General features: G+C 45.3%; 1 protein-coding gene across 5 annotated transcripts in view; it reads right to left on the bottom strand.

Moving 5' to 3' along the window:
- The window catches only part of TPPP (tubulin polymerization promoting protein), a 128633-nt gene that overhangs the window by 86958 nt on the left and 16364 nt on the right, over positions 1-25311 (bottom strand). For all 5 annotated transcript variants that reach the window (XM_054018699.1, XM_054018700.1, XM_054018702.1 and 2 more), the window contains one exon: positions 3967-4281. In XM_054018699.1, coding sequence (XP_053874674.1) covers positions 3967-4281 — 315 coding nt within the window. The remainder of the gene's footprint in view (positions 1-3966; positions 4282-25311) is intronic.

Below are 25311 nucleotides of genomic sequence, written 5' to 3'. Positions count from 1 at the left end.
TTCAAGGTAAAGTGACGCATTGACACCTCTGCAGTCATAGGACAAAGAGGCAATTAGTGGATTATAGGTTGTTGTAATAAACCATAAATCCAGCATCTCTGTTCAATCCATGATTTTTAGTGTCTAGCAGAGTTATGAATTTAAGCTCCCAGGCTTGTCTTTAGAACGTGTTGTGGATGAGAACTGAGAGGTCAGATACGAAGTGATAGCTGAAATGTGTTCACCCACGGGTGGGAGGGTGGTTTTGTCTTTTATCATTTTTCTGTGCGAGTTCATTTGAGAGCATAGTGATTGTTTGGTTTCACCCACGCTGAATAGATCTGGGACCAGCACGTCTACAACTACACTGCATAGCTCCAGAAGGAAGCAGACAGCCAGGAGAAAAGACAGGGCTCTCTCAGGCAGAAGAGCCAGCACCCCAGGGCAGTCAGGAGAGGAAGAACCCAGTGATCCCCATTCCTAAAGAGGGAAGCAATTAACCCTGTAATAGCTGCATGGGAGTTACTGCAGCTCTGTCGTTCCAGCAAAGGTTGAGACATCAGGAATTCCTGGGCTATTTTTATACAACAAAACATGTATTGGTTACCTCCTTGGGAATAGGGAGCACTGGGGAGTGGAAGTGGCCTGTGTTTATATCAGTGTGTTCTCCCTCTAGCCCCATGTCCCTAACGCTCCACACAGTGGTGCAAACAGAATTTATTTCTTACCGGTACGCAGCACCAGCTAAGGTGGGGGGGGGGGGGAGAAGAGGCGCATGACGTCCCCATGTGACCCCACCCTGCCCCCAGCCCGGGGCCCCACACTCTCCCCCTCCCCATGATCCATCCCACGTTACCTGGAGAGGGGAGCGCTCCCATGGGTGGACATGGCACAGCTGCTGTGTGGGCTACTAAGAGAAGAGCAGGGCTTGCTCTCTGGAACAATAGCCACTTCACAGTCACACCAGCTTTGGGAATTGCCAGCAGAAGAGTTTCAAACTAGCTCCCTCTGACAGCAGAGAATATTTTTTTCCAGACATGCTGACAACCGAGCCCGGTGCGGCTGCACTGCCCCCAGCCCCTTCCCCAGCCCTTCCACGCAGCTGCGTCTGCTGAGTCCTGTCCGGGATCTGTACAGCAGCCCCGCCAGAGGACAGCGCTGGGTGGACAAGGCAGGGGGCAGTACAGCCGTGCTGAAGGAGCTGCCGGCATGGGGTTCTGCTCCTTTTGTGCTGCAGGGCTCTTCTGGAAACTGCAACGGTGAAAGCAGCAGACCGTGGGACCGCTGCGCGGCCCCATGCCGGCAGCTCCTCTGGCACAGCAGCCCCGCCCCCAGCCCTGTCCTCCGGCGGGACTGCTGTACAGACCCCGGACAGGAGACGTACGCATGCAGCTGTGTGGAAGAGCTGGCGGCGGTACAGCCGCACTGGAGGAGCTGCCACCCTGGGGCCACGCGGTGGCCACACAGTCTGCTCCTCCTGTGTCTTTCCAGTACGCCGTACCAGCTATAAATAGCTTACTGGTACAGTGTACCGTACCGCCCTACTTGCGCCACTGGATCCACACCTCACTCCCACAGAGCATAAGTGAATCCACTCCACCCCAGTAGGCATCATGTCTGAGTCCTCGGGATCCATCAATCTAGTGAACAGCCAGTTTCTGCAATACTAAGGGCCCATCACATCATTTACTGCATGGAAATTGGCCTGAGAAAGTAGCCCTAGGATGTGTCATTTCCTGTTAGGCTAGCAACAAACAAATATTTAAGTTTATCAAAACCAAAGAATACTTTAAAATAAACATTGACATCATCCATCAAAATTCATTAAAACACAAAACTGAAAGCCCAAAGACCTCCAAGCTTAGCCATCTACTACAGTGGGCTAGTTTGCTGATAAGATTCCACTTGAAATACAGAGATTGGTTATGGCAACAGAATCTCCAGAAAAATACTGTCACGGGAGCAGAGATGGCAAGAGGCTAACCCAAGAACAAAAGGGTTGAAGTGCCTATGCTGGCTTGTCAGCTGAAGACAGAGCAAGAAGCAAACTGCCGTGAGAGGAAACATACTCACCACAAACAGCATTTTTTCCCCACTCAGAAAAAGCCAGTGGATGAGGTTGTTCAAACAAACAATAGATTAATTCAGGAATTAATGACATGATATCCTATGACTCGTGTACATCACATTGGACAACCCATAAACGGTAAAGGGTCCTTTCTTCTCTGTATTTCTTATCTTTGGTGGGCTCTAAGGGTCAAATTTTCAGCAAGTCTCCCTAATTGAACCAGCTGCCTCAATTTGCATGGCCTCAAATTAGCATTTACACATGAAACTGTGGGTTTGGGCATGTGCAAACATATATTCCTGCAAACTATTAGCACAATTAAGGAAACTGGCTGAAAATTTGTCCTTAAATAAAACTAAGTGTTGTGCAACTTAAACAACTTCTAAGGTAATGAAGGACAGAGGGCCTAATTAGCTGATATGTTTGTGTCCCCACATCTGATCAAACTTAAGCAGTTTGGAGGGGGAAGCAAGTAAGATAGCAATTTTAGGTCTTGATGCAAAGTCCGCTAAACTAACGGTCTTTCCATTGACTTTATTGGGTTTTGGAACAGGCCTTCACTAGTTTTTCCCCTTGGAGGTTAGGATTCCAATTTGGCTGAGGTAATAAATAAAATTTGCTTGGCAGCATAGGCGCCGACTCCGTGGGTGCTCCGGAGCAGGAGCACCCAGGGAAAAAAATTGGTGGGAGCTCAGCACCCACCGGCAGCTCCCCGTGGCCCTGCCCTGCCCCCGTGCTCCAGCTCACCTCTGCCTCCACCTCCTCCATGAGCACGCCGCCACCTCCTGCTTCTCCCCCCTCCTCCCAGCACTTGCACCGCAAAACAGCTGATTTGCGGGGCAGGGAGGGAGGGGGGAGGAGGGGAAACGCAGCGCGCTGGGGGAAGAGGCGGGGCCGGGGCAGGGATTTGGGGAAGGGATCCAATAGGGACAGGGAGGGGGCGGAGTTAGGGCGGGGACTTTGGGGATGGGGTTGGAATGGGGGTGGGGCCAGGTGCAGGGATGGGGTGGAATCGGGGCGGCACGGGCACCCACCAGCGCTGGAGAAAGTTGGCGCCTATGCTTGGCAGTGCCAATCTCTGGGCAGCAGGCGCATGCGTCTTCATTACCAATACACCATCCAGTTTTTGGTGGCTGATAAGTAGAAGGCTTCAGCCACAAAAAAATGGATGGCGTATTTGTGATGTAGATGCATGCCCATGCCACACAAGATTGGGACCATCAAGAAAAATCTTATTTATTACCTCAGTCAAACTGGACTCTTAGCCTCTAAGGGGAAAAAACTAGTGAGGGTCTGTGGCTGCTCTTTGGACTGCCCCAGCTGGTGAATCTGCCTTCTGGCTTACAAGTGTGTTTAAAAACTGTAAAACTATGCATGGGTGACCCCTCACTTACCAACACTGTAGCCTGACTTGAACCAGAGCTCCTTTAGTACAAGCATTCATGACACTTACCCAACACTTTTTTTTTTTTAATTAAAGTTAGCAGCTTGTAGTGATAAACATGCATCTTTCCTGAACATACTGTAGCTTAAGACATGAAACATTCAACTCAGCTAAGGACAGCTGCTCAGAAGTTTAAATAGGGTGACCAGACAGCAAGTGTGAAAAATCGGGACAGGGGATGGGAGGGGTAATAGGAGCCTATATAAGAAAAAGACCCAAAAATCAGGACTGTCCCTATAAAATCGGGACATCTGGTCACCCTAAGTTTAAAGGACATTTTCAAACAGTGTCATAAAGCAAATATGAAAGGGTGTAATTGTGGCAGAGGTACATGTGTGCTGTACCTGCTATTGCTCATAAAATGTTAATTCTATGAGTCAAACCAGCTGGGGGGGGGCGGGGGAGAGAATATAAACCTGGGAGGGGGTGCAAAAGTATAACAAGACAAGGGAGCAAGAAAAGGGAAGGAACTTACTTGATTTTACTGAAGACGATGTCAACATCCGTGATTGTCACATTCTTCCCATCTATCACATGACAGTCCTTACATAATTTTGACCAGTTTTTCCCATGCAGTTCTTTTCCTGTGGCTCTGGTATCTCCGTGGATGGCAAATTTTCTAAAAGCCTCTTCTAGAGCGCTAAGCTCTGCTGCCATGGCCCCTTCATGGGAACTGTTTGACTCATAAGATAGCCTTTTGGCTGCTCTCTCTTTTGCCGGATCTGCAGGAGACTTTGGAGGAGTCTTGTTTGCAGGTTTAGTGGACTTTGTTTTATTGTCAGCCATCATGCTGCAAAGAGGAGGGGAAAAAAGATCAATGCATTCCCTGCAGATTAATTTGCATACTTTACCTTCTTTATTAGTTTGTCCCTTGAGAACTAGACTTTCCACATGCTACAATCCATGTTACAATCTGTGAAGGGAGCTTACACTACACACTTAGTAGTAACTTGATACTTTCTAGTAGGGTTTATGTACATGGAGAGCTAGTGTGTGGCAATCCAGGGTGCAAATCTACAGCACGCTAGCTGAACACAAAATGACAGCATGGACCCTCTTACTGCACACTAAATGTTTGAAATAGCAGTATGTCAAAACACACTACGGAACTTTTAGTGCCTAGAAGCAAGGTCCACACGGTCAGGGATTCTCGTTAAATTCTTGGACAGCGCCCTTTTGTTAGCAAAACTAACTACGAGGTAAAAGATCTGAGCACTGACCTGCTACAGCATGCTGGATTCAACACCTGCAGGAAGTTGTAGCACTAGAAAAGCATGTTCCTATTCCAGATGACGCCGTTCAGATTTGATTTCATCTGGTCCCTCTGCTTTACTTTCTTTCACTCACAGTCTGATATTAGGGGTGCTAGAACAATTTTTATAGTGGGGGTGCTGAAGGTGGAAACCATGTATCTGGTTGTTATTACTACTTCAAGCCAGGGGGTGCGACAGCACCCACAGTACCCCTAGTTCCAGCACCTATGTCTGATATGCCCTTCTGGAGAAACTTGAGCACGCTGCTAGTTAGCATAACACCTGTTTGCCGGCAGCATCAAGAAAGAAGAAGCAACAATACAAAAGAGCAGTACAATTTCTTACAATTAGAATCTTCCAACACTGGTTTATCCAGAGCACTCATCAGTAGTAAGGGGAAAATACACAACTCCAATCCAGTTCAACCCTCTCTAGATATGGGCTGGAAAACTTTGTGTACTTACTCTGTGTTTGCTTCTGAAATGGGTAAGAGACCACAATCTTTTAATATAGTTTAGTTAATTTGTGTAGAGAATACCACATGTGACCAAGTGTGGGTTTTACTCCTGAATTACGTGCAAAGTCCTTTTTGTTTGATCCCAGTGCTCACTATGGTGAAAGTGTGAAAAATCAGGACAGGGGTGGGGGGGAGCCCGTATTTAAAAAAAAGCCCCAAATATCAGGACTGTCCCTATAAAATCAGGACATCTGGTCACCCTAGTGCTCACATATGACAGCAATGAATAGTATATAATGCCTAGATTAGATTTTGGCACAGCTTCTGCCTCCCCTCAGGCCAGTCACCAAATTATCTGATGTAACCTCAGAGGACTCAGACATACCCACATTTCTCCTTTTCCTACTTAGCCTGAGTCCCACACTCTGCAACAGCAGCTGACCATCAGTTATTTGTTGTGCAACACCTGCTGATCTATTTGGGGCCTTTTCCAGGATAGAGCCTGGGTTCCAAGGACATGCCCTTAACCTGCCCCAATACGCACCAGATACAGAGACACCAGGCTGTATTCAATCTCGAAGTGCAGGTACAAGTTGTAACAACATGCAACTAAAGACCGTACCACTGGAATTTACACTCTCAACAAGGCACACAAATTTCATGTGGCCAATGATTAGCATCTCTCACCCTTAGGCAGAAGGGGGGAGAAAACAGAAGGACAAAGTTTAGTATTGGAACAGTAAATTTCCTTTTTTCTAGTATTTCAGATTTCTTGTTTAAACTATAATAATGTAATTCTCATTTGAATTTTCTACCTTAACTCATTCTTAAATTTACTTCCCAGACAAAAATATTTAAGAAATCACTATATTATTTCACATTTACCAGCAGGACAATACATTTTCAGAATTGTAATTCTTACTCTTAATAAAGTACCTAGGTTAGTTCTACACAACTCTCAAGACCCTCACAGGTTTTCCCAAACATCACTTTGGTTCTGTTAACAAAACCATATACAATGAGTAGGGGGCGGGGCCTGGCTGATTAAGGGGCCCATAAAAGCGGCCGCCCAGCCAGGCAGCGGTACAGCTGCGAGCAGCGGCAGCAAACAGTTTGCAGGGGGAGGCAGGAGGGCGCGGTGTGTTCTGTGCTCCATTCCCCCAGGTGTCGTGGGCAGAGACCGCAGCAGCCATGAGCCAAGCAGCAGCAGCAGACAGAATGCAGATGGCGACATGTGGGAGCTGTGGTATGTATATAGTCCTAGCAGGAGACCTGGAACAAAGGTATGTGTGTATGAAGTGTCGCCTGATAGTGTTACTGGAGGAAAAGATTAAGGGGCTGCAGATGCAGGTAGATACCCTGGTGGAGTTTAGGCGGGGGTTTGAGCAGCTGATGGAGGAAAGGCAAGGGGGGGCTGAAGGAGAATGCCCTGTGGCGGAGGTAGAGGCAGAGGTAGAGGACGGTGAGAGGGGAATGGAGGGGGGAGAACATGGGAGGTGGAAGCATGTGACTGTGAGAAGTAGGCCAAGGAAAAGAAGGGCCAGTGAGGGGGGAATAGAACTCAGGAATAGGTTCGAGTGTTTGGATAGCGAGGTGGAGGGGCAGCAGGTGGCGACTGAAGGTGGAAGGGTGAGAAAGAAGAGAAGAGCAGCTAGTCCAAGAGAGAGAGGGGAGGAGTTGATGGAGACAGCACCAATTCTGGGCCCCGGAAGGATTCAGGAAGGCATAAGGGAAGATAGGAACAGGCACAGGTCAGGACTAGAGGGATCGGAGACTAGATTACTAGATCGCACTGTTGCCAGGCGGCGGCAGGTGTATGTGATTGGAGACTCTTTACTGAGGAGATTGGACAGGCCTGTGACCAGGGCGGACCCAGAGAACAGAAGGGTGTGCTGTCTCCCGGGCGCAAAGATACGCGATGTGGACCTGCGGTTGAAAAGGATCCTAAAAGGAGCAGGTAAGAACCCCTTGATAATCCTTCATGTGGGAACGAATGACACGGCTAGGTTCTCGTTAGAGAGGATCAGGGGAGATTATGCCAGGCTGGGGAAGACGCTCAAGGAGATAGAGGCTCAGATTATCTTTAGTGGGATTCTGCCCGTTCTGAGGGAAGGGCAGCAAAGGGCTGATAGGATTGTGAGAATAAATAGTTGGCTAAGGGAGTGGTGCTATAAGGAGGGCTTTGGGATGTATGGCCACTGGGAGGCTTTCGGGGACAGACACCTGTTCTCACGGGATGGGCTTCACCTGAGTAGGGAAGGAAATAGACTTCTGGGAGGGAGGCTGGCTCATCTAATCAAAAGAGCTTTAAACTAGGAAGTTTGGGGAGACGGTTGGGAGATGCACAGTTAATCTCCACGCCAGATTCCAGTATGGAAAAGGTGAGTAAAAGGAGAGGAGACATAGCCGGGGAGATGAGATTGGACATAGGAAGGACAGGGGGGACGGACACAAGGAGGCCCGCAACATATAGTGCTGCTAATGGGAGACGGGCTAAACGACATACATTAGGGTGTTTATACACCAATGCCAGAAGCCTAGGTAACAAAATGGAGGAATTGGAGCTCTTGGTCCAGGAACTGAAACCGGATATCGTAGGAATAACGGAAACGTGGTGGAATGGCAGTCACAACTGGAACACAGGTATGGAGGGGTATGCGCTGTTTAGGAAAGACCGGAACAAGGGTAAAGGTGGGGGGGTGGCCTTGTATGTCAATAGTGAAATAAACTGTAAAGAAATAATAGTGGATGGATTAGATAACACAGAGTCTGTCTGGGCAATACTCACACTGGGTAATACGACTACTAGAGCCTCTCCGGGGATAGTGCTTGGAGTGTGCTATAGACCGCCGGGATCGACCCAGGATATGGATAAGGAACTATTTAATGTGTTTAGAGAAGTAATTACTAACAGAAACGGTGTAATTATGGGGGACTTTAACTTCCCGGATATAGATTGGGGAACAAACGCTAGTAGCAATAACAGGGCTCAGATGTTCCTAGAAGTGCTTGCTGATCAATTCCTCCATCAAGTGGTAACTGAACCGACGAGGGGGGAGGCCATTTTAGATTTGATTCTAGCAAGTAGTGAGGACCTTGTTGAGGAAGTGGTAGTAGGGGACAATTTGGGCTCCAGTGATCATGAGCTAATTCGGTTTAAAATACATGGAAGGAGTAACAGAATTAAATCAAAGACTAGGGTTTATAATTTTAAAAAGGCCAATTTTAACAAACTAAGGGGACTGGTAAGGGAAGTGGATTGGGCAAACGTATTATTGGATTTAAAAGCAGAAGAAGCCTGGGATTACTTTAAGTTAAAGATGCATGAGCTGTCGGAGGCCTGTATTCCAAAAAAGGGAAAAAGATTACTAAGCAAGAGATTTAGACCGAGCTGGATGAGCGACCGACTCAAAGGGGCGATTAGGAAAAAACAGAAAGCGTTTAAAGAGTGGAAGAGGGGAGGGATCAGTAAGGAAATGTACCTAAGTGAAGTCAGAGAATGTAGAGATAGAGTGAGAAAGGCCAAAGGCCGTGTAGAGTTGGACCTAGCGAGGGGAATTAAAAGCAATAGTAAGAGGTTTTACAGCCACATAAATAGGAAGAAAGCAAAGAAAGAAGAAGTGGGACCGCTGAAGTCTATTGCCGGAGAGGAGATTAAAGACAATCTAGGCATGGCGCAATATCTTAATGAATATTTTGCATCGGTGTTTAATGAGGCCAATGAAGGTATTAGGGATACTAGCACCACTATAGAGGGGCACTCGGGATGGGGGATTACCATATCCGAGGTAGAAACAAAACTTGAACGCCTTAATGGGGCTAAGTCGGGAGGACCGGACGATCTACATCCGAGAATATTGAAGGAATTGGCGCAGGAAATAGCAGGCCCGTTAGCGATAATATTTAATGAATCTGTAAACTCGGGGGTGGTCCCGTTAGACTGGAGAATAGCTAATGTGGTTCCTATTTTCAAGAAAGGGAAAAAAAAGTGATCCGGGTAACTACAGGCCTGTTAGTCTAACATCTGTAGTGTGCAAGGTGTTAGAGAAAATTCTGAAAGAGAAACTAGTGGAGGACCTGGAGGGTAGTGGCAATTGCGATAAATTACAACATGGTTTTACGAAGGGCAGATCGTGCCAAACGAATCTGATCTCCTTCTTTGAGAAAGTAACGGATTTATTAGATAAGGGAAATGCGGTGGACCTAATATACCTGGATTTCAGTAAAGCGTTTGATACTGTACCCCATGAGGAATTATTGGTTAAACTGAAAAACATGGGGATCGATATGAAAATCCAGAAGTGGATAAGGAATTGGTTACTGGGGAGAATGCAGTGGGTTGTATTAAAGGGTGAACTGTCAGGTTGGAGGGAGGTTACTAGTGGAGTGCCTCAAGGTTCGGTTTTGGGACCCATTTTATTTAATCTATTTATAACTGACCTCGGAACCGATTGCAGGAGTGGGCTGATAAAATTTGCGGATGATACGAAGGTGGGAGGCGTTGTAAATTCGGAGGAGGACAGGGATATCCTGCAGGGAGACTTGAATGAGCTTGTGAATTGGAGTATCAGAAATAAGATGAAATTTAATAGTGAAAAGTGTAAGGTGATGCATTTGGGGATGACTAATAACAATTTTAGTTACAAGATGGGGACGCATTGGTTAGAAGTTACGGAAGAGGAGAAGGACCTAGGGGTTCTTGTAGACCGCAGGATGACTATGAGTCGACAATGTGACGTGGCGGTGAAAAAAGCCAATGCTGTCTTGGGATGCATTAGGCGAGGTATATCTAGTAGGGATAAGGAGGTCCTGCTTCCGTTGTACAAGGCGCTGGTGAGACCTCATTTGGAGTACTGTGTGCAGTTCTGGTCTCCCATGTTTAAAAAAGATGAACTCAAACTGGAACGGGTGCAGAGAAGGGCCACTAGGATGATCAGAGGAATGGAAAAGCTGTCGTACGAAAGGAGACTAGAGGAGCTTGGGTTGTTTAGTCTGACAAAGCGAAGGCTGAGAGGGGATATGATTGCTATCTTTAAATATATTAGAGGGATAAATACCAGGGAGGGAGAAGAATTATTCCAGCTTAGTACTAATGTGGACACGAGAACGAATGGATATAAACTGGCCGTGGGGAAGTTCAGACTTGAAATTAGACGAAGGTTTCTGACCGTCAGAGGGGTGAAATATTGGAACGGCCTACCGAGGGAAACGGTGGGGGCGACGGACCTGTCTGGTTTTAAGATAAAGTTAGACAAGTTTATGGAGGGAATGGTTTAATGGTAAAACATAGTAGTCAAGGAAAGCCAAGCAATGGTGGGTAAATAGTATAATGGCTAACGGGGTCGGGCTGGAGACTCTTGCCTATATGCTCGGGGTCTTACTGATCGCCACATTTGGGGTCGGGAAGGAATTTTCCTCCAGGGCAGATTGGCTGAGCCTCTGGAGGTTTTTCGCCTTCCTCCGCAGCATGGGGCAGGGATCTCTAGCAGGAGGGTCTCTGCCGATTGAAGTCACTAAAAACAGGATTGGGGACTTCAACAGCAGAGTCCAGGGAAGGGGTAGGGACGGTTTTATGGCCTGCAGCATGCAGGGGGTCAGACCAGATGATCATAATGGTCCCTTCTGACCTTAAAGTCTATGAGTCTATGAGTCTATTGCATATATCTTTACCTATTTTCAACAGAGCACATCCTCTCTGTAGGAGTCTTTGTTGAGAGCTGAGAGAGCAATCTATTGTGAAGTAGGAGGTTAGAATGAACTTCTTGAAGCTAGAATTTTGTAGCCCTACACTATAGGCAATCTTGTAACAAAGACTACTACAACAAAGGGAGCTTTGTACTGGCATTACATGATAAACTTGCATCGCATAACATGTCCATAAGTGATATAGCTCAGACTTTGAAGCAGCACTGTATATTTTTAAAGGTTTAAATAAAGACTCAGAGATTCAAATAAATTACATTAAAAAAAGAGAGGTCTTCATACTATTAAGAACATAAGAATGGCCACAATGAGTCAGACCAAAGGTCCATCTAACCCAGTAACCTGTCTTCGGACAGTGGCCAATGCCAGGTGCCCCAGAGGGAATGAACAGAACAGGCAATCATCAAGTGATCCATCCCCATCGCCCAATCCCAGCTTCTGGCAAACAGAGGCTAGGGACACCATCCCTGTCCATCCTTGCTAATAGTCATTGATGGACCTATCCTCCATGAACTTATCTAGTTCTTTTTCAAAACCTGTTACAGTCTTGGCCTTGACAACATCCTCTGGCAAAGAGTTTCACAGATTGAGTGTGTGTTGTGTGATAAAAAAATACTTCCTTTTGTTTTTTTAAATCTGCTGCCTATTAATTTTATTTGGTGACCCCAGTTCTTGTGTTATAAGAAAGAGCAAATAACACTTATTTACTTTCTCACACCAGTCATGATTTTATAGACCTCTATCATATCCCCCAGTAGTCATCTCTTTTCCAAGCTGAAAACTCCTAGTTTTATTAATCTCTCCTCATATGGCAGCTGTTCCCTACCCCTAATCGTTTTTGTTGCCCTTTTCTGAACCTTTTCCAATTCCAATATATCTTTTTTGAGATGGGGCAACCACATCTGCACACTATATTCAAGATGAAGGCGTACCATGGATTTATATAGAGGCAATATGATATTTTCTGTCTTATTATCTATCCCTTTCTTAATGATTCCCAACATTCTGTTTGCTTTTTTGACTGCCACTGCACACTGAGTGGATGTTTTCAGAGAACTATCCACAACGACGCCACGATCTCTTTCTTGAGTGGTAACAGCTAATTTAGACCCCATCATTTTATATGTATAGTTGGGATTATGTTTTCCAATGTGCATTACTTTGCATTTATCAACATTGAATTTCTATCTGTCATTTTGTTGCCCAATCACCCAGTTTTGAGAGATCCTTTTGTAGCTCTTTGCAGTCGGCCTGGGACTTCACTATCTTGAGTAGTTTTGTATCATTTGCAAATTTTGCCAACTCACTGTTTACCCCTTTTTCCAGACCATTTATGAATATGTTGACTAGTACTGGGCCCAGTACAGACTCCTTGGGGACACCACTATTTACCGCTCTCCATTCTGAAAACTGAGCATTTATTCCTACCCTTTGTTTCTTATCTTTTAACCAGTTACCAATCCATGAAAGGATCTTCCCTTTTATCCCATGACAGCCTACTTTGCTTAACAGCCTTTGGTGAGGGACCTTGTCAAAGACATTCTGAAAATCTAAGTACACTATATCCACTGGATCCCCCTTGTCCACATGTTTGTTGACCCCCTCAAAGAATTCTAGTAGATTGGAGAGGCATGATTTCCCTTTACAAAAACTATGTGGACTCTTTCCCAACAAATTATGTTCTTCTACGTGTCTGACAACTTTGTTCTTTACTATAGTTTCAACCAGTTTGCCTGGTACTGAAGTCAGGCTTACTGGCCTGTAATTGCCGGGTTACCTCTGAAGCCCTTTTTTAAAATTGGCATTACATTAGCTATCCTCCAGTCATTTGGTACAGAAGCTGATTTAAATGATAAGTTACAGACTACAGTTAGTAGTTCTGTAATTTCACATTTTAGTTCCTTCAGAACTCTTGGGTGAATACCATCTGGTCCTGGTGACTTATTACTGTTTAATTTATCAATTTGTTCCAAAACCTCCTCTAATGACACCTCAATCTGGGACAGTTCCTCAGATTTGTCACCTAAAAAGAATGGCTCAGGTTTGGGAATCTCCCTCACATCCTCAGCCATGAAGACCAATGCAAAGAATTCATTTAGTTTCTCCACAATGGCCTTATTGTCCTTGAGTGCTCCTTTAGCATCTCAATCATCCAGTGGCCCCACTGGTTATTTAGCAGGCTTCTGATGGACTTAAAACATTTTTTGCTATTACTTTTGAGTCTTTGGCTAGCTGTTCTTCAAATTCTTTTTTGGCCGCTGATGCTAGAACAAGGGTGACAGATTTTAAGAAAACCCCCAATGCTGGTGCAGCCTAAGAAAAGAGGCACTAAAACCAAGCCACAAAGATCTATAAACTTCAGCTCTGTCAAACCAGAGGGAAAAGTGAATTCTGGAGCAGAAGACTCTTCAATGAGAATGCCCTGCTCCACGTCCACAGAAGTTTTTGAATCTAGGAGCTATTAACTCAGGTGCCCCAGCTGACCTTAAGTGTGACAAAGGTTTCCTAGAGAAAGGAAGGGTCTCTGATAGCCAGCACTACGCCAAACAGGATTTCATAGGTCAGTATTAGCATCTTGAATTGTACCCAGCAACCAACAAGAGGAGTGAAGTTGTCAAAGACCTGCTGTGGTAGGACACCAGCAGCTGACATCATTCAGCAGCCCCACATTGCACCAGCTAATTCTTCCAGGAAGTTTTCAATGGTCATCCCATGTAGAGCACATGACAGCAATCCAATCTAGAAGCCATATAGGTTCAGAGAATTGCGACGAGGTGAGTGTGCCAGTTTATAAAACCGATGAAAAACAGCAGCTTTGTTTGGCCACTGAGGCCATTTGGTGGTCCAGCTCAATCTGGGATTCAAAAATCAACACTGAACATGACACACTGAAATTTTCTTGGATGAAGGGTAAGCCAGGCCCCACCACAACCACAAAATGCTTCCCCAACTGACCAGCATTGCTTTCATTCTGTCCAGATGGAGCTTCATCCAGCTTCATGTCAACCTAGCACTAAGCAAGCACAGACACCACAGCCAAGGTTTTTGATTACAGCCTAAATAGTCATTAGTGATGCTGGGTAACCAGTTGAAACATGTCAAAGAGGCCTACTTCTCAGAAATCAGGTGTTCAACATTTCCTGAAACAAGTTTGATTTTTTTTAAGTTGACGGTATTCCTTTAACTTACACCTTTTTCAGTGTGTTAATTATACTTATTGAAACCCTCTTGCACATATTGGTAAATCTGCAAAGTGCACTTCAGAGACTAACTTACATATCACCTCTGAACCTGGCTGCAAGAATTGGTCAAAAAAAAAATATATACCCTACATTATTCTGAGAAAATCATGTTTGAGAATGGTCTGTGAGCAAATCAGAGATAAAATATACTAATAAAGTAACAAGTTATTGGCATAGCTAAATGAAGGAACATTCATGGCCTTGAAATAATTCCTTTCTGAGGTGAACTCTATTTCTGGCCCATAAATAAATCACCCTCATACCGCAGTATTTTCAATGAATCGGGAAAAGCTATCAGAAGGGCTCCAAATCCATACACTTTGAAAGTCAAATTTCAGATGAAAAGCAAGCTAACTTCAAAGAACTTCTCTGACTATCTAAAACACAAGATCCAAGATCTTATAATTAGGGCTGTACCTTTTCTCATGGCTGGCACAGACTTCCATGGAAAAGCCATTTTGCTTAGACCACCATATATCTATAATTAGGGCGGTCAATTAATCACTGTTAACTCACATGCTTAACTCAAAATTAATTGTGATTAAAAAAATTAATCACAGGTTTTAAATCACACTGTTAGAAAATAATAGAATACCAATTGAAATGTATTAATTTTTTGGATGTTTTTCTACATTTTCAAATATATTGATTTCAATTACATCACAGAATACAAAGTGTAAAGTGCTCACTTTATATTTTTATTATAAATATTTGCACTGTAAAAATGATAAAAGAAATCGTATTTTTCAATTCACCTCGTACAAGTACTATAGTGCAATCTCTATCATGAAAGTACAACTTTAAAAAGTAGATTTTTTTTGTTACATAACTGCACTCAAAAACAATGTAAAACTTTAGAGCCTACAAGTCCATTCACTCCTAATTCTTGTTCAGCCAATTGCTGGGACAAACACGTTTGTTTACATTTACAGGAGATAATGCTGTCTGCTTCTTATTTACAATATCACCTGAAAATGAGAACAGGCATTCACATGGCACTTTTGTAGCAGGTGTTGCAAGGTATTTACATGTCAGATATGCTAATCATTCATATTTCCCTCATGCTTCAACCACCATTCCAGAGGACAGGCTTCCATGCTGATTAAGCATTCTGCTCAATAACGATCCAAAGCAGTGCGGTCCGATGCATGTTCATTATCATCATCTGAGTCAGATGCCACCAGCAGAAGGTTGATTTTCTTTTTTGGTGGTTTGGGTTCTGTAGTTTTCGCATCAGAATATTACTCTTTTAAGACTTCTGAAAGCATGTTCCACACCTAGTCCCTCTCAGATTTTGGAAGGCACTTCAGATTCTTAAACCTTGGATCGAGTGCTGTAGCGATCTTTCGAAATCTCACACTGGGACCTTCTTTGTGTTTTGTCAAACCTGCAGTGAAAGTATTCTTAAAATGAACAACATGTGCTGGGTCATCAAATATATGGCAGACTGCGGTTAAAAAACAGAACAGGGAACATACAATTCTCCCCCAATGAGTTCAGTCACAAATTTAATTAGTTGATTTTTTTTAAACAAGTGTCATTATCTCCCGTAAATGTAAACAAACTTGTTTGTCTTAGCGAGTGGCTGAACAAGCAGTTAGACTGAGTGGACTTTCTAGGCTCTGAAGTTTTACATTGTTTTGGTTTTGAGTGCAGTTATTTTTTGTACCTAATTCTACATTTGTAAGTTCAACTTTAATGATAAAGAGATTGCACTACAGTACTTGTATGAGGTGAATTGAAATAATGTTTCTTTTGTTTCTTTTTTACAGAGCAAATATTTGTAATCAAAAATAAATCTAAAGTGAGCACTGTGCACTTTGTATTCTGTGTTGTAATTTAAGTCATATTTGAAAATGTGGGAAACACCCAAAAATATTTAAATAAATGGTGTTCTATTATTGTTTAACAGTGCGATTAATCACAATTAATTTTTTTAATTGCTTGACAGCCTGATCTATAATTTAGATGTACAAATCCTTGGTTACACTAGGAAGCTTAGCAAAAAGGCTACCTTGTATCTTGTTTAGGAAAAAACCTGATTCATCATCAACTGAAGCTACATCCTTCCAGGCAATACAAATAAAACACTTCTGTAAGCTTTCAAGGACAAATGTTCACAAACCCCTTAAAAACAAAAATTAAGAAATTTAATCAGGCACGGAATAGCACAACAAAATATGAAAGAAACCAACTCCATTAATTTTACATTATTTTCCATTAATCAAAACAGAATTTCAATTTAACTTATCAAAAACTATGTAACCCAGCACAATCATGGGAAGGAGATTTATATTCTTAAGTGAATATGGACTAGTTGTGTATTTTTAAAAAGTCAAGCATGGTTATGAATTTAGGATTAACTAAAAAGGATTTTGATTCTCCTTTACATACTAAGCAATGGAAAAGGAAAACAAAAACACCAACTTCTGTGCAATGTTAAGGGAAGAAGAACTTGAGAACACTGTATACTTAAAAACCTGAACATTAGAAAGTCAAGAAATTCTAAATAAAGTTTGAATTACACACACACACATAATTGTATATTTTCATATTTTGTAAGGTTACCCAAACAACTATAATTTTGTTTTTCTTCCCTCAACACCACCCAAAAAGCCCACTGAATTGGGGGAGAGAGAGAGAGAGAGTGTGTCATCTAAAACTTATAACCTCCACAGAGACAGCCTGAGCACTTTTTAGCAGGCCTGAGAACCAATGTTTTGCCACCATTCTCTTCCCTCACCCCACCCAAACATCAGTCTACCAGGCTCACACTACTATGCCACAAAGATGGCCTTAGGATATTTTTGTCCCTTCTTGGGGTTTTTTTGTTTTTTGTTTTTTGTTTTTTTTGGAGGGTGGGGAGGAGGAAGAGGACAGGGAGGAGAGGGAACAAGGTTAGTTTTTGGGATGCGCCCCAAATGTAACACACTCGTGTTAAAAAAAATATTATTTGCATTTAGGTCTCTGCTCCTTTAAGTCTCCCATTGCTGGATCCCATCTCTGTGCTGAGGCCTTTGCATAGCTGCCAACATTTTAAAAAAGCTTTGTAAAGGGACAACTGTTCAAATGAACTGGGGTTTCAGGAAGCCCTTGGCCCAAACAACTGGAGGATTGTGTGTGCAGCCCAGTGAACAGTACATATACACGATCTATCGTCTACAGCCAAGCGCTGAGGTACAACCGCATTTGCTCCAACCCCTCAGACAGAGACCAACACCTATAAGATCTTCACCAAGCATTCTTAAAACTACGATACCCGCACGAGGAAATAAGGAAATAAATCAACAGAGCCAGAAGTGTACCCAGAAGCATCCTGCTGCAAGACAAGTCCAAGAAAGAAACCAACAGAACTCCACTGGCTATCACCTACAGTCCTCAGCTAAAACCTCTCCAACGCATCATCAGTGATCTACAACCCATCCTGGACAATGATCCCTCACTTTCACAGACCTTGGGAGGCAGGCCAGTCCTCGCCCACAGACAACCTGCCAACCTTAAGCATATTCTCACCAGCAACCACGCACCGCACCATAACAACTCTAACTCAGGAACCAACCCATGCAACAAACCTCGATGCCAACTCTGCCCACATATCTACACCAGTGACACCATCACAGGACCTAACCAGATCAGCCACATCATCACTGGTTCATTCACCTGCATGTCCACCAATGTAATATATGCCATCGTGTGCCAGCAATGCCCCTCTGCTATGTACATCGGCCAAACTGGACAGTCCCTATGTAAAAGGATACATGGACACAAGTCAGATATTAGGAATGGCAAAAACCTGTAGGAGAACACTTCAATCTCCCTGGACACACAATAGGAGATTTAAAGGTAGCCATCCTGCAGCAAAAAAACTTCAGGACCAGACTTCAAAGAGAAACTGCTGAGCTTCAGTTCATTTGCAAATTTGACACCATCAGCTCAGGATTAAACAAAGACTGTGAATGGCTAGTCAACTACCAAAGCAGTTTCTCCTCCCTTGGTGTTCACATCTCAACTGCTAGAAGAGGGCCTCATCCTCCCTAATTGAACTAACCTCGTTATCTCTAGACTGATTCTTGCCTGCATATTTATACCTGCCTCTGGAAATTTCCACTACATGCATCTGACTAAGTGAGTATTCACCCACGAAAGCTTATGCTCCAATAAGTCTGTTAGTCTATAAGGTGCCACAGGACTCTGTCGCTTTTTACAGATCCAGACCAACACAGCTACCCCTCTGACACCAGTACATATATTGTGCTTTATAAATACTATTTCATTCTCATACTACAAACTGTTGTTCCTCCTTCCAGTTTGAGGTAGGTAAACATTATTGCCCATTATAGAGATGGAAAAAGTAAGCTGGAAAAGTTAAATGATTTGAACAAGGCCATAAAAAGATTCATGTTAGAACTGGGATTATAATGTGGAAGTCCTTTATTTATAGTTCCATGCCTAGTCCACTAGATCATGTTCCCTCCCATGTTACTGAACTGCCTTTCCTTGTGAACACAGATTGCCCAGATTAGTCACACTAGGCCCAAAGGTGCCAACTCAGCTGCAGGCAACCAGCCCAGAGCATAGTTGTCCTAGTACCATCAATGGACGCCACATAATGATCTGGAATCCTCCCAAAAATGCAGGAACCAACAGCTAACATTTCCATGCATCCCAACTGCCAGTGCTGGGTAGTCATAGAGGATGCACAAATACCCCGTGATCATTAGGACACTGAAACTTTCAGCCCTAGTGATCAGTTTACAAAGATTTACACCTGTTTATTTTGCAAGAAAGAGGGCTGTACACTTACTGCTACAGCCTTGGAATTTTTTAAATGAAAACAGAGATTGTCTTTTATATTTACCAATCCTCAAATATGGAAGACCTGTGGGCTTCACTGGCTTTAAATGTCCTGTGGGGTTTATAATTTCAGTAGCTTACAAACCCTGCAGAAACATCTGTGGGTCTTGCATATTTTAAAGCAGTTACCACAGACCGTGTCCAACCCATCCCCTTGTGACCTGCTGCACTAAGGCCCTGATGTATTGTGTAGGAAGCAGCAGAGCAAGTCAGTATATTTTGTGTAAAGCAGGCATGAGCCAGCATGAAGCGTTCGGAACATTGATGTTCCTAGTGTAAGTATTGTTCTTTCTCCCACCCCACACAGAACTAGACAAAGGTATCATTCCTCACTAAGGGCAGCCTATTAACTGAAATGTAAGATATCTACACCAAACCATTTTTGAGTTACAACATTAGAGATTTTTCTAATGCTGTTTTGTAAAGTGAGATTGCCTACATTTTTGAACCTCCCTATTTCCTTTCCCAAATACCTGTCCAATTTGTCTCCAGCTTTCCAGAAATATTCTGGGCTGGCATAGGACCACATTTAAGATTTCAAGTAACTTGCTTTCAGATGGGTGTAGTGGGTGTCACCACAGGTTTATAATGGAAGCTTTGTTTCAACATTAACTATGGAGACACACTAGCTTTTGTATCAATTGAAGTGTACTTTCTAGGGCAGAGGAGTCAAGGGATTAGAGCAATCCAACCAGTTTATTCTACTAAATATGCAGTGTATAATTATTTACAGCCTCAGTTTCTTAGACACAATCCAGCTAGCTGAGAGAGAGAGAGAGAGAGCGGTTTTGAATTATTACTCTCCTTGCTGATCAGTATTTTTTTTTTCTTTAAAACTATTCACCAGCTGGCTGCGACAAGGTCAAAAGTCTTGTGAACTAAATAAGTAAAGCTTTCAGTCCAGATTATTTACAGGAACAGAAGACATTTTTAAAGATAGGCATACAGGGACAAATCCTGGTTGGACTCTCCACTGAGGCTGGGAGAAAAGAATCAGCAGGTTTACCAGCTACAGTCTCCCTTGCAAAGGATTTACCATGACCTTATCCACCCCACCTCCCTGCTTACTCCAAACCCTAAATTGCAATGAGACAGATGTGAACCACTGCTCCATGGGAACCACTGTGAACCACTGCTCCATGGGACACCAAAGAATGCAGCTTCCCTTGACTGGCCTCTACATAGCCTGCTTCCCACCCAAAGGAGAGAACTGTGGCAATTCTGCTGCAATTGTCCTACAGGTTGGAAAACTTCATCTCCAGATTGCAACAAGTCCTTGAAGCATTATAACCTGGGGTAGTCATTTTTTTTCTAGCAATAGGTTCCTACTATCAACTTCACCTCCAGTCATTAGTGTATGCCTCCCAAACAACTCTAAGCCTCAGATCATAGGCCTTCTCTTACTTCCACTGAAGACAAAATTGCCAAGCATATATGCCAACCCTCTGCGTTTTCAGACCCTGCTATGAGTTTATGGAGAGGAAAAAAAAAAAAACTAGTCTATGGGGAAATCCCACCTGTTTGGCTGCTCTTCCCCATTTCCATGCCTGCTAAATAGGATAAATGGGAACAGTCTTTATGCAGATCAATGAAAACATATGCATATATTTGTTTAGTTGGCTGAGTGGCAACTTGGTGGCATTTCTCTGTCTGTAGCATAACAACTTTTGAACACTGCAGGAGATCAATTCCAAAATGGTAGGGAATATCCTAGGCATCAGTGAGCTGAACTCTGTTGATTTCAGTGAAAATCAGAAAAACCAAAGGTAGGAAATGGGGGGAGGAGGGGTACGCATAGGGTATGTCTACACCTGTGATGCCAGCTGACTGGGGCTCCCAGGGCTCAGGCTAAGAGGCTATTTAATTGCAGTGTAGAAGACCCTCCCACATCCTCAGGTCTTTACAGCCCAGACTCCTGCCCAAGCTCAAATGTCTACACCGCAATTAAACAGCCCTTTAGACTGTGCCCCACAAGCCCGAGGCAGCTGAGAGGGGCCAGCCACAGGTTTTCAATTGCAATGTAAACACACCCGCAGAGCCAGCAGTTTCAGTCACCTCAATAACTCTCTATAGATTAAATAAATGGTTGATGGCAACCATTAACACCTTCCAGCATAATATCTGCCCATCCTTCCAATAGTTTAACATGTTGACACCATGAAACATTTCTCTCCCAGAAAAGAAGTTAAAAAAATGCAGTAGTAGGAGAGAAGGTGTGTGCGAGGGTTGGGGGGGGAAGAGTGGCCCAACTCCTGGCATGGGGCAGTGGACAAATAGGTAGCCCTGGCATAAAGGAAAGTAGGGATGAATGGGGGACAATGGTATGGAGGCAGGGGACATGGGTTCACACAGAACCCCTTATATGTGGCAAGGAGGAGAATAGTGGGACGGGAGAAATGATAGGGGCAGGTGGAGTGCTGGACACACAGAGCCCCTGGCACATGGTAGGTGTTGCAAGGAGTCCCTGAAATAGAGGAGGATGGAGAGGTGGCAGCATACAGGGAGGTGTTTTGGGGGGCAAGGGGTGTGGAACAGATGGGTGCAAGGAGTCCAGGTGCATGCAATAAGGTGCAGCCTACAGAAGCAACAAGGAGTGCATAATTTTCTGTCAGGACATTTTTCACCTTGCCTTCACAAATCAATTTTACTCCCATACAAGTCTGTTCGGAGTTTTCCTCTCCTTGTCTGATTTCACTGTCACAAGAGTTCCAGCCTCACCTTCCACAGCTACACTGTCAGTTTTGGAGGCCAGCCAAGCAAAGATTTCTGCCCCAAAATACCTTCTCAGATGGTCCTTAAACCTGAAAAGCCATTTGTACTTAAGCTGGATAACACACAGTGCTCAGCCTTCATCAGTAGCAAAGTGTGCAGCCCTCTAGTTTTATGTTCATTACAATCTTGTTTGTTTATTTTCAAGTATTGGCAGGTATGCCATTGACTTCAATGCAAGTAGGATCAGAACTTCAAATTCTGAAGCAAAATAGATCAAAACGTCACGTTTGTCAGCACTCATTAAAAAAATATTAGGCACAATTAACAGGTGTATCCAACACTACTTACATCTGTCCGAGCAATCTAAGCAAAAGGCAGAAACACAATTTTTAGCAGAGCATTCTAGACGCTGTTTATACAAGAGAGATTTTAACTGTAAGTAACTATAGTATCCTTGTGGCCAAGATGGAGACTACTCTGTGGGCAGCTCCTTCCCAAGAAACTCCCTTTTGCCCCAGCAGCACCTGTTCCTAAGCCCCTGGAATAAATACACACACACACACACACCTCGGAATAGTACAACAAATACAGAGAAGGGAAATATAGATTTGCAGAGTCATAAATGGGGAAAAACAAGAGGGGTAGAAGATAGCGGGAGAGGAAGAACAGAATAACCTCCAACACGAGGACCCACAGGGACCAAGCCCTGCATCTAGACTCAGAGTTCCGGAATACTGGGCAGAGTTCCAGTCCCGCAGCGAGTCTTGGTTGTCTTTGGTGCCAGTAAACTTTCTCCAGCAAACCCCTTCAGTGCTCTCTGCAAACCCACACAGAGCAACAACCTCCCAAGAGGTGCCGCATAGGGGGAGGAAGGTCACGCGCCCACCTCCCCCCCCAGCTTTCTGCCAGAGTTATATGCATTGTCCTAAACCATGCTGCATACCACCAGAACCTTTAAATCAGAGGTTATCAAACTGTGGGGCATGCCACCTGAGGGGCACAGAGGAAAGTTCAGGGGGGCCAGCGGTATGCCAGGTGGCTTGGGCTTCAGCCCAGTACAACGGGGCTCGGGGAGGGAGCACCACGTCCACCCCCGACTCACCTCTTTTTGTCTGGGTGGGAGGGGCGTAACCAAAAATTGTAACACAAAGGGGGGCTCAGCTCAAAAAGTTTTAAAACGGCTGTTTTAAATTGTGCCCTCCCACTATCAACAGTTATGCATTGTCTCTGCCCAATGCAAAGTCACAACCCCCCGTTTTCACAGCCCCATATGGCTGTGCACGACAGCGATACTGGGTCCGGCTCCAATGTGTCCTTCTCAGATGATTCCTCCCTGGCACCATGCTCATTTGGGTCCCATTCAGGGGCGTCCCTAATCAGCCGCTCTGTCCCGTCTGTGCTTTGAACCAGTTCTTGGCTACATGGGCAGCGAGTGAACCGCTCCCTCAGTGAGACTAGCCTCCAGCCCCATCCCTTCTACCTGAGGCCCCCTCGCATGGCCGGAGGAGCCCTGAGCCCCACCTCCTCCTGCAACCAGAGGAGCCCTGGCCTGCCTGCCCAAGCTCCCCTGGGGAGAGGGGGGGAAATGAGGGCGGGGCCTCAGGGTGGAGCGTGGATGGTGCTAAGCCTCCCCTGGCCTACAATATCCATTGCCATGCTCGGCTGCTTTGCTAAATGAGGATCTGCTCACAATAGGTCCTCTTGTCTGAAGCTACTGGCACACACATGCCCCTGTAGGTCCTTCTCCCTTCGCCCCCTGGAATAAACAGCCCTTCCTCTCCCTCAGGACCAGGTTTTAAAGGGGCCATGCTCTCTAAACCCCAAGGGGGGGCATGCTCTCCCCCAACAAAAATAATTCTTGTTGTCCCCAGTAAGGTGGGCAACTCTAGGCAGCAGATCCCCAGCAGCAGACCCAGGTGCCCTACTGGTCAAGAGCATCCCCAGCATCCAACCCCCTGTACAGGACCCAGGCGTAAGCAGTCTGGTGTAGAAATCTCAGCTGGGATGAGGTCTGACCACCAGGGATGGGAGTCACCAGGCAGGAGTTGGACGAATGGCAAGGCCAGGTCCCATAAACAAGCATCAGGGTCAGTGTCAGACCAGGGTCGAAGATTGGAGATCAGAGACAGGACCAAGTTAGAATCAAGAGGCAGGAATAGGGGTTGAAACCAGACTGGAATGAGAGGCCAGAGATCAGGAGACAAGGCAAATTCTGGCGTTGCAGCAGACTGAAGTCTGTGTGGTGGCCCAGAAACTTCCTGGGGTTAAGTAGGGGCACTTGGCCAATCAGCGGGCCACAGGGTACTGTTACTCCAGGTCTCTTGGGTGATATTTCCTGCGGTGCCTACTCTCCACAGTGCTTCCTGGCTGCAGCTCTACCTGGCCCCCTGGTGACACTGTGGGAATACCAGCCAACCCAGGCTCCGCAGACCTGGGCTCTAGTCCCTGGGTCCTTACATCCACAGGCTCCTAAACGTGGAATAGTTTCCCACAAGGCAACTTGCTCCTTCTCCCCTCCCACCCCCCACCCCCATGGTATAAATGATCACACATCAGCACCTGCCTGGGTTGCCCTTCCTTGGAGGAACACGTAGGCTGGCCATCAGGCATCAGCTGAGGTGCTACCACTCACCATGGAGGCAAAATGACAGGTCCCTAAGGCATGAAATCAAGGGCATGCAGGTTTAGAGTGGCCATTCGAAATACAGGGTTCTCTTCCCATATTGTCCCTTCCTCATTGGGCCCTCTCCCCCTGCCACAGCTTTGGCAGTGGAGCCACTGGGACAGTCAGCATGGGTTCTCCACCTTCACCGTCCCTTTGTGCAATGACAAGGGGGACCGATACTGTGGGAGCCTCCCAAACAGGCTTCATCTTCACTCTCCAACAAGCTGGGCATCCAGACAGACCAGGTAGATCATCATCAGGAGCACGTCCAACTCATGGGGCTGGCAGGCTCAGAATCCATGGAAACATCCTCATTAGGGAACAGTCCCACAAGTAACAGATGATTCCAGCAGAGAGATCTGGCAGGGCTGTGACTGCCCTCTGAGCGTATATAATATACTGGTAGGTCCCCAAGTTTCTCCTCTATAACATATGGGTGTGACTCCCATCAGCCAGCAACTTTGTGTTTTCCCCGATTCCAGGCCAAAACTCAATCACCAATCTGGAGCTCCTGTTACCATAGGTGCCGATCCCATGGGCACTCCGGGGCTAGAGCGCCCATAGGGAAAAATTGGTGGGTGCTCTGCACCCACTAGCAGCCAAGCTCCCCACCCCTCCCCCCAGCCTCACCTCTGCCTCCTCCCCGAGCGCACCACGTCCCCGCTTCTCCTCTGAGGGCTTGCTGCTGCGAAACAAGCTCTGGGAGGGAGTGGGGAGGAGCAGGAATGTGGCGTACTCAGGGGAGGCAGCGGGGAAGAAGCAGGGCTGGGGTGGGGATTTGGGGGAAGGAGTCCAATAGGGGCAGGGAAGGGGCGGAAACTTTGCGGAAGGGGTTGGAATGGCTGCGGGACAGTGGTGGAGTTGGGGGTGGGCCGGGGGAGGGGGGAAATCGAGCACCCACCGGCGCCAGGAGAAGTTGGCGCCTATGCCTGTT

This window comes from Malaclemys terrapin, chromosome 2, assembly GCF_027887155.1.
Source record: "Malaclemys terrapin pileata isolate rMalTer1 chromosome 2, rMalTer1.hap1, whole genome shotgun sequence".
Taxonomy (NCBI): domain Eukaryota; kingdom Metazoa; phylum Chordata; order Testudines; family Emydidae; genus Malaclemys; species Malaclemys terrapin.
This window is presented reverse-complemented; position numbering and strand designations above follow the sequence as displayed.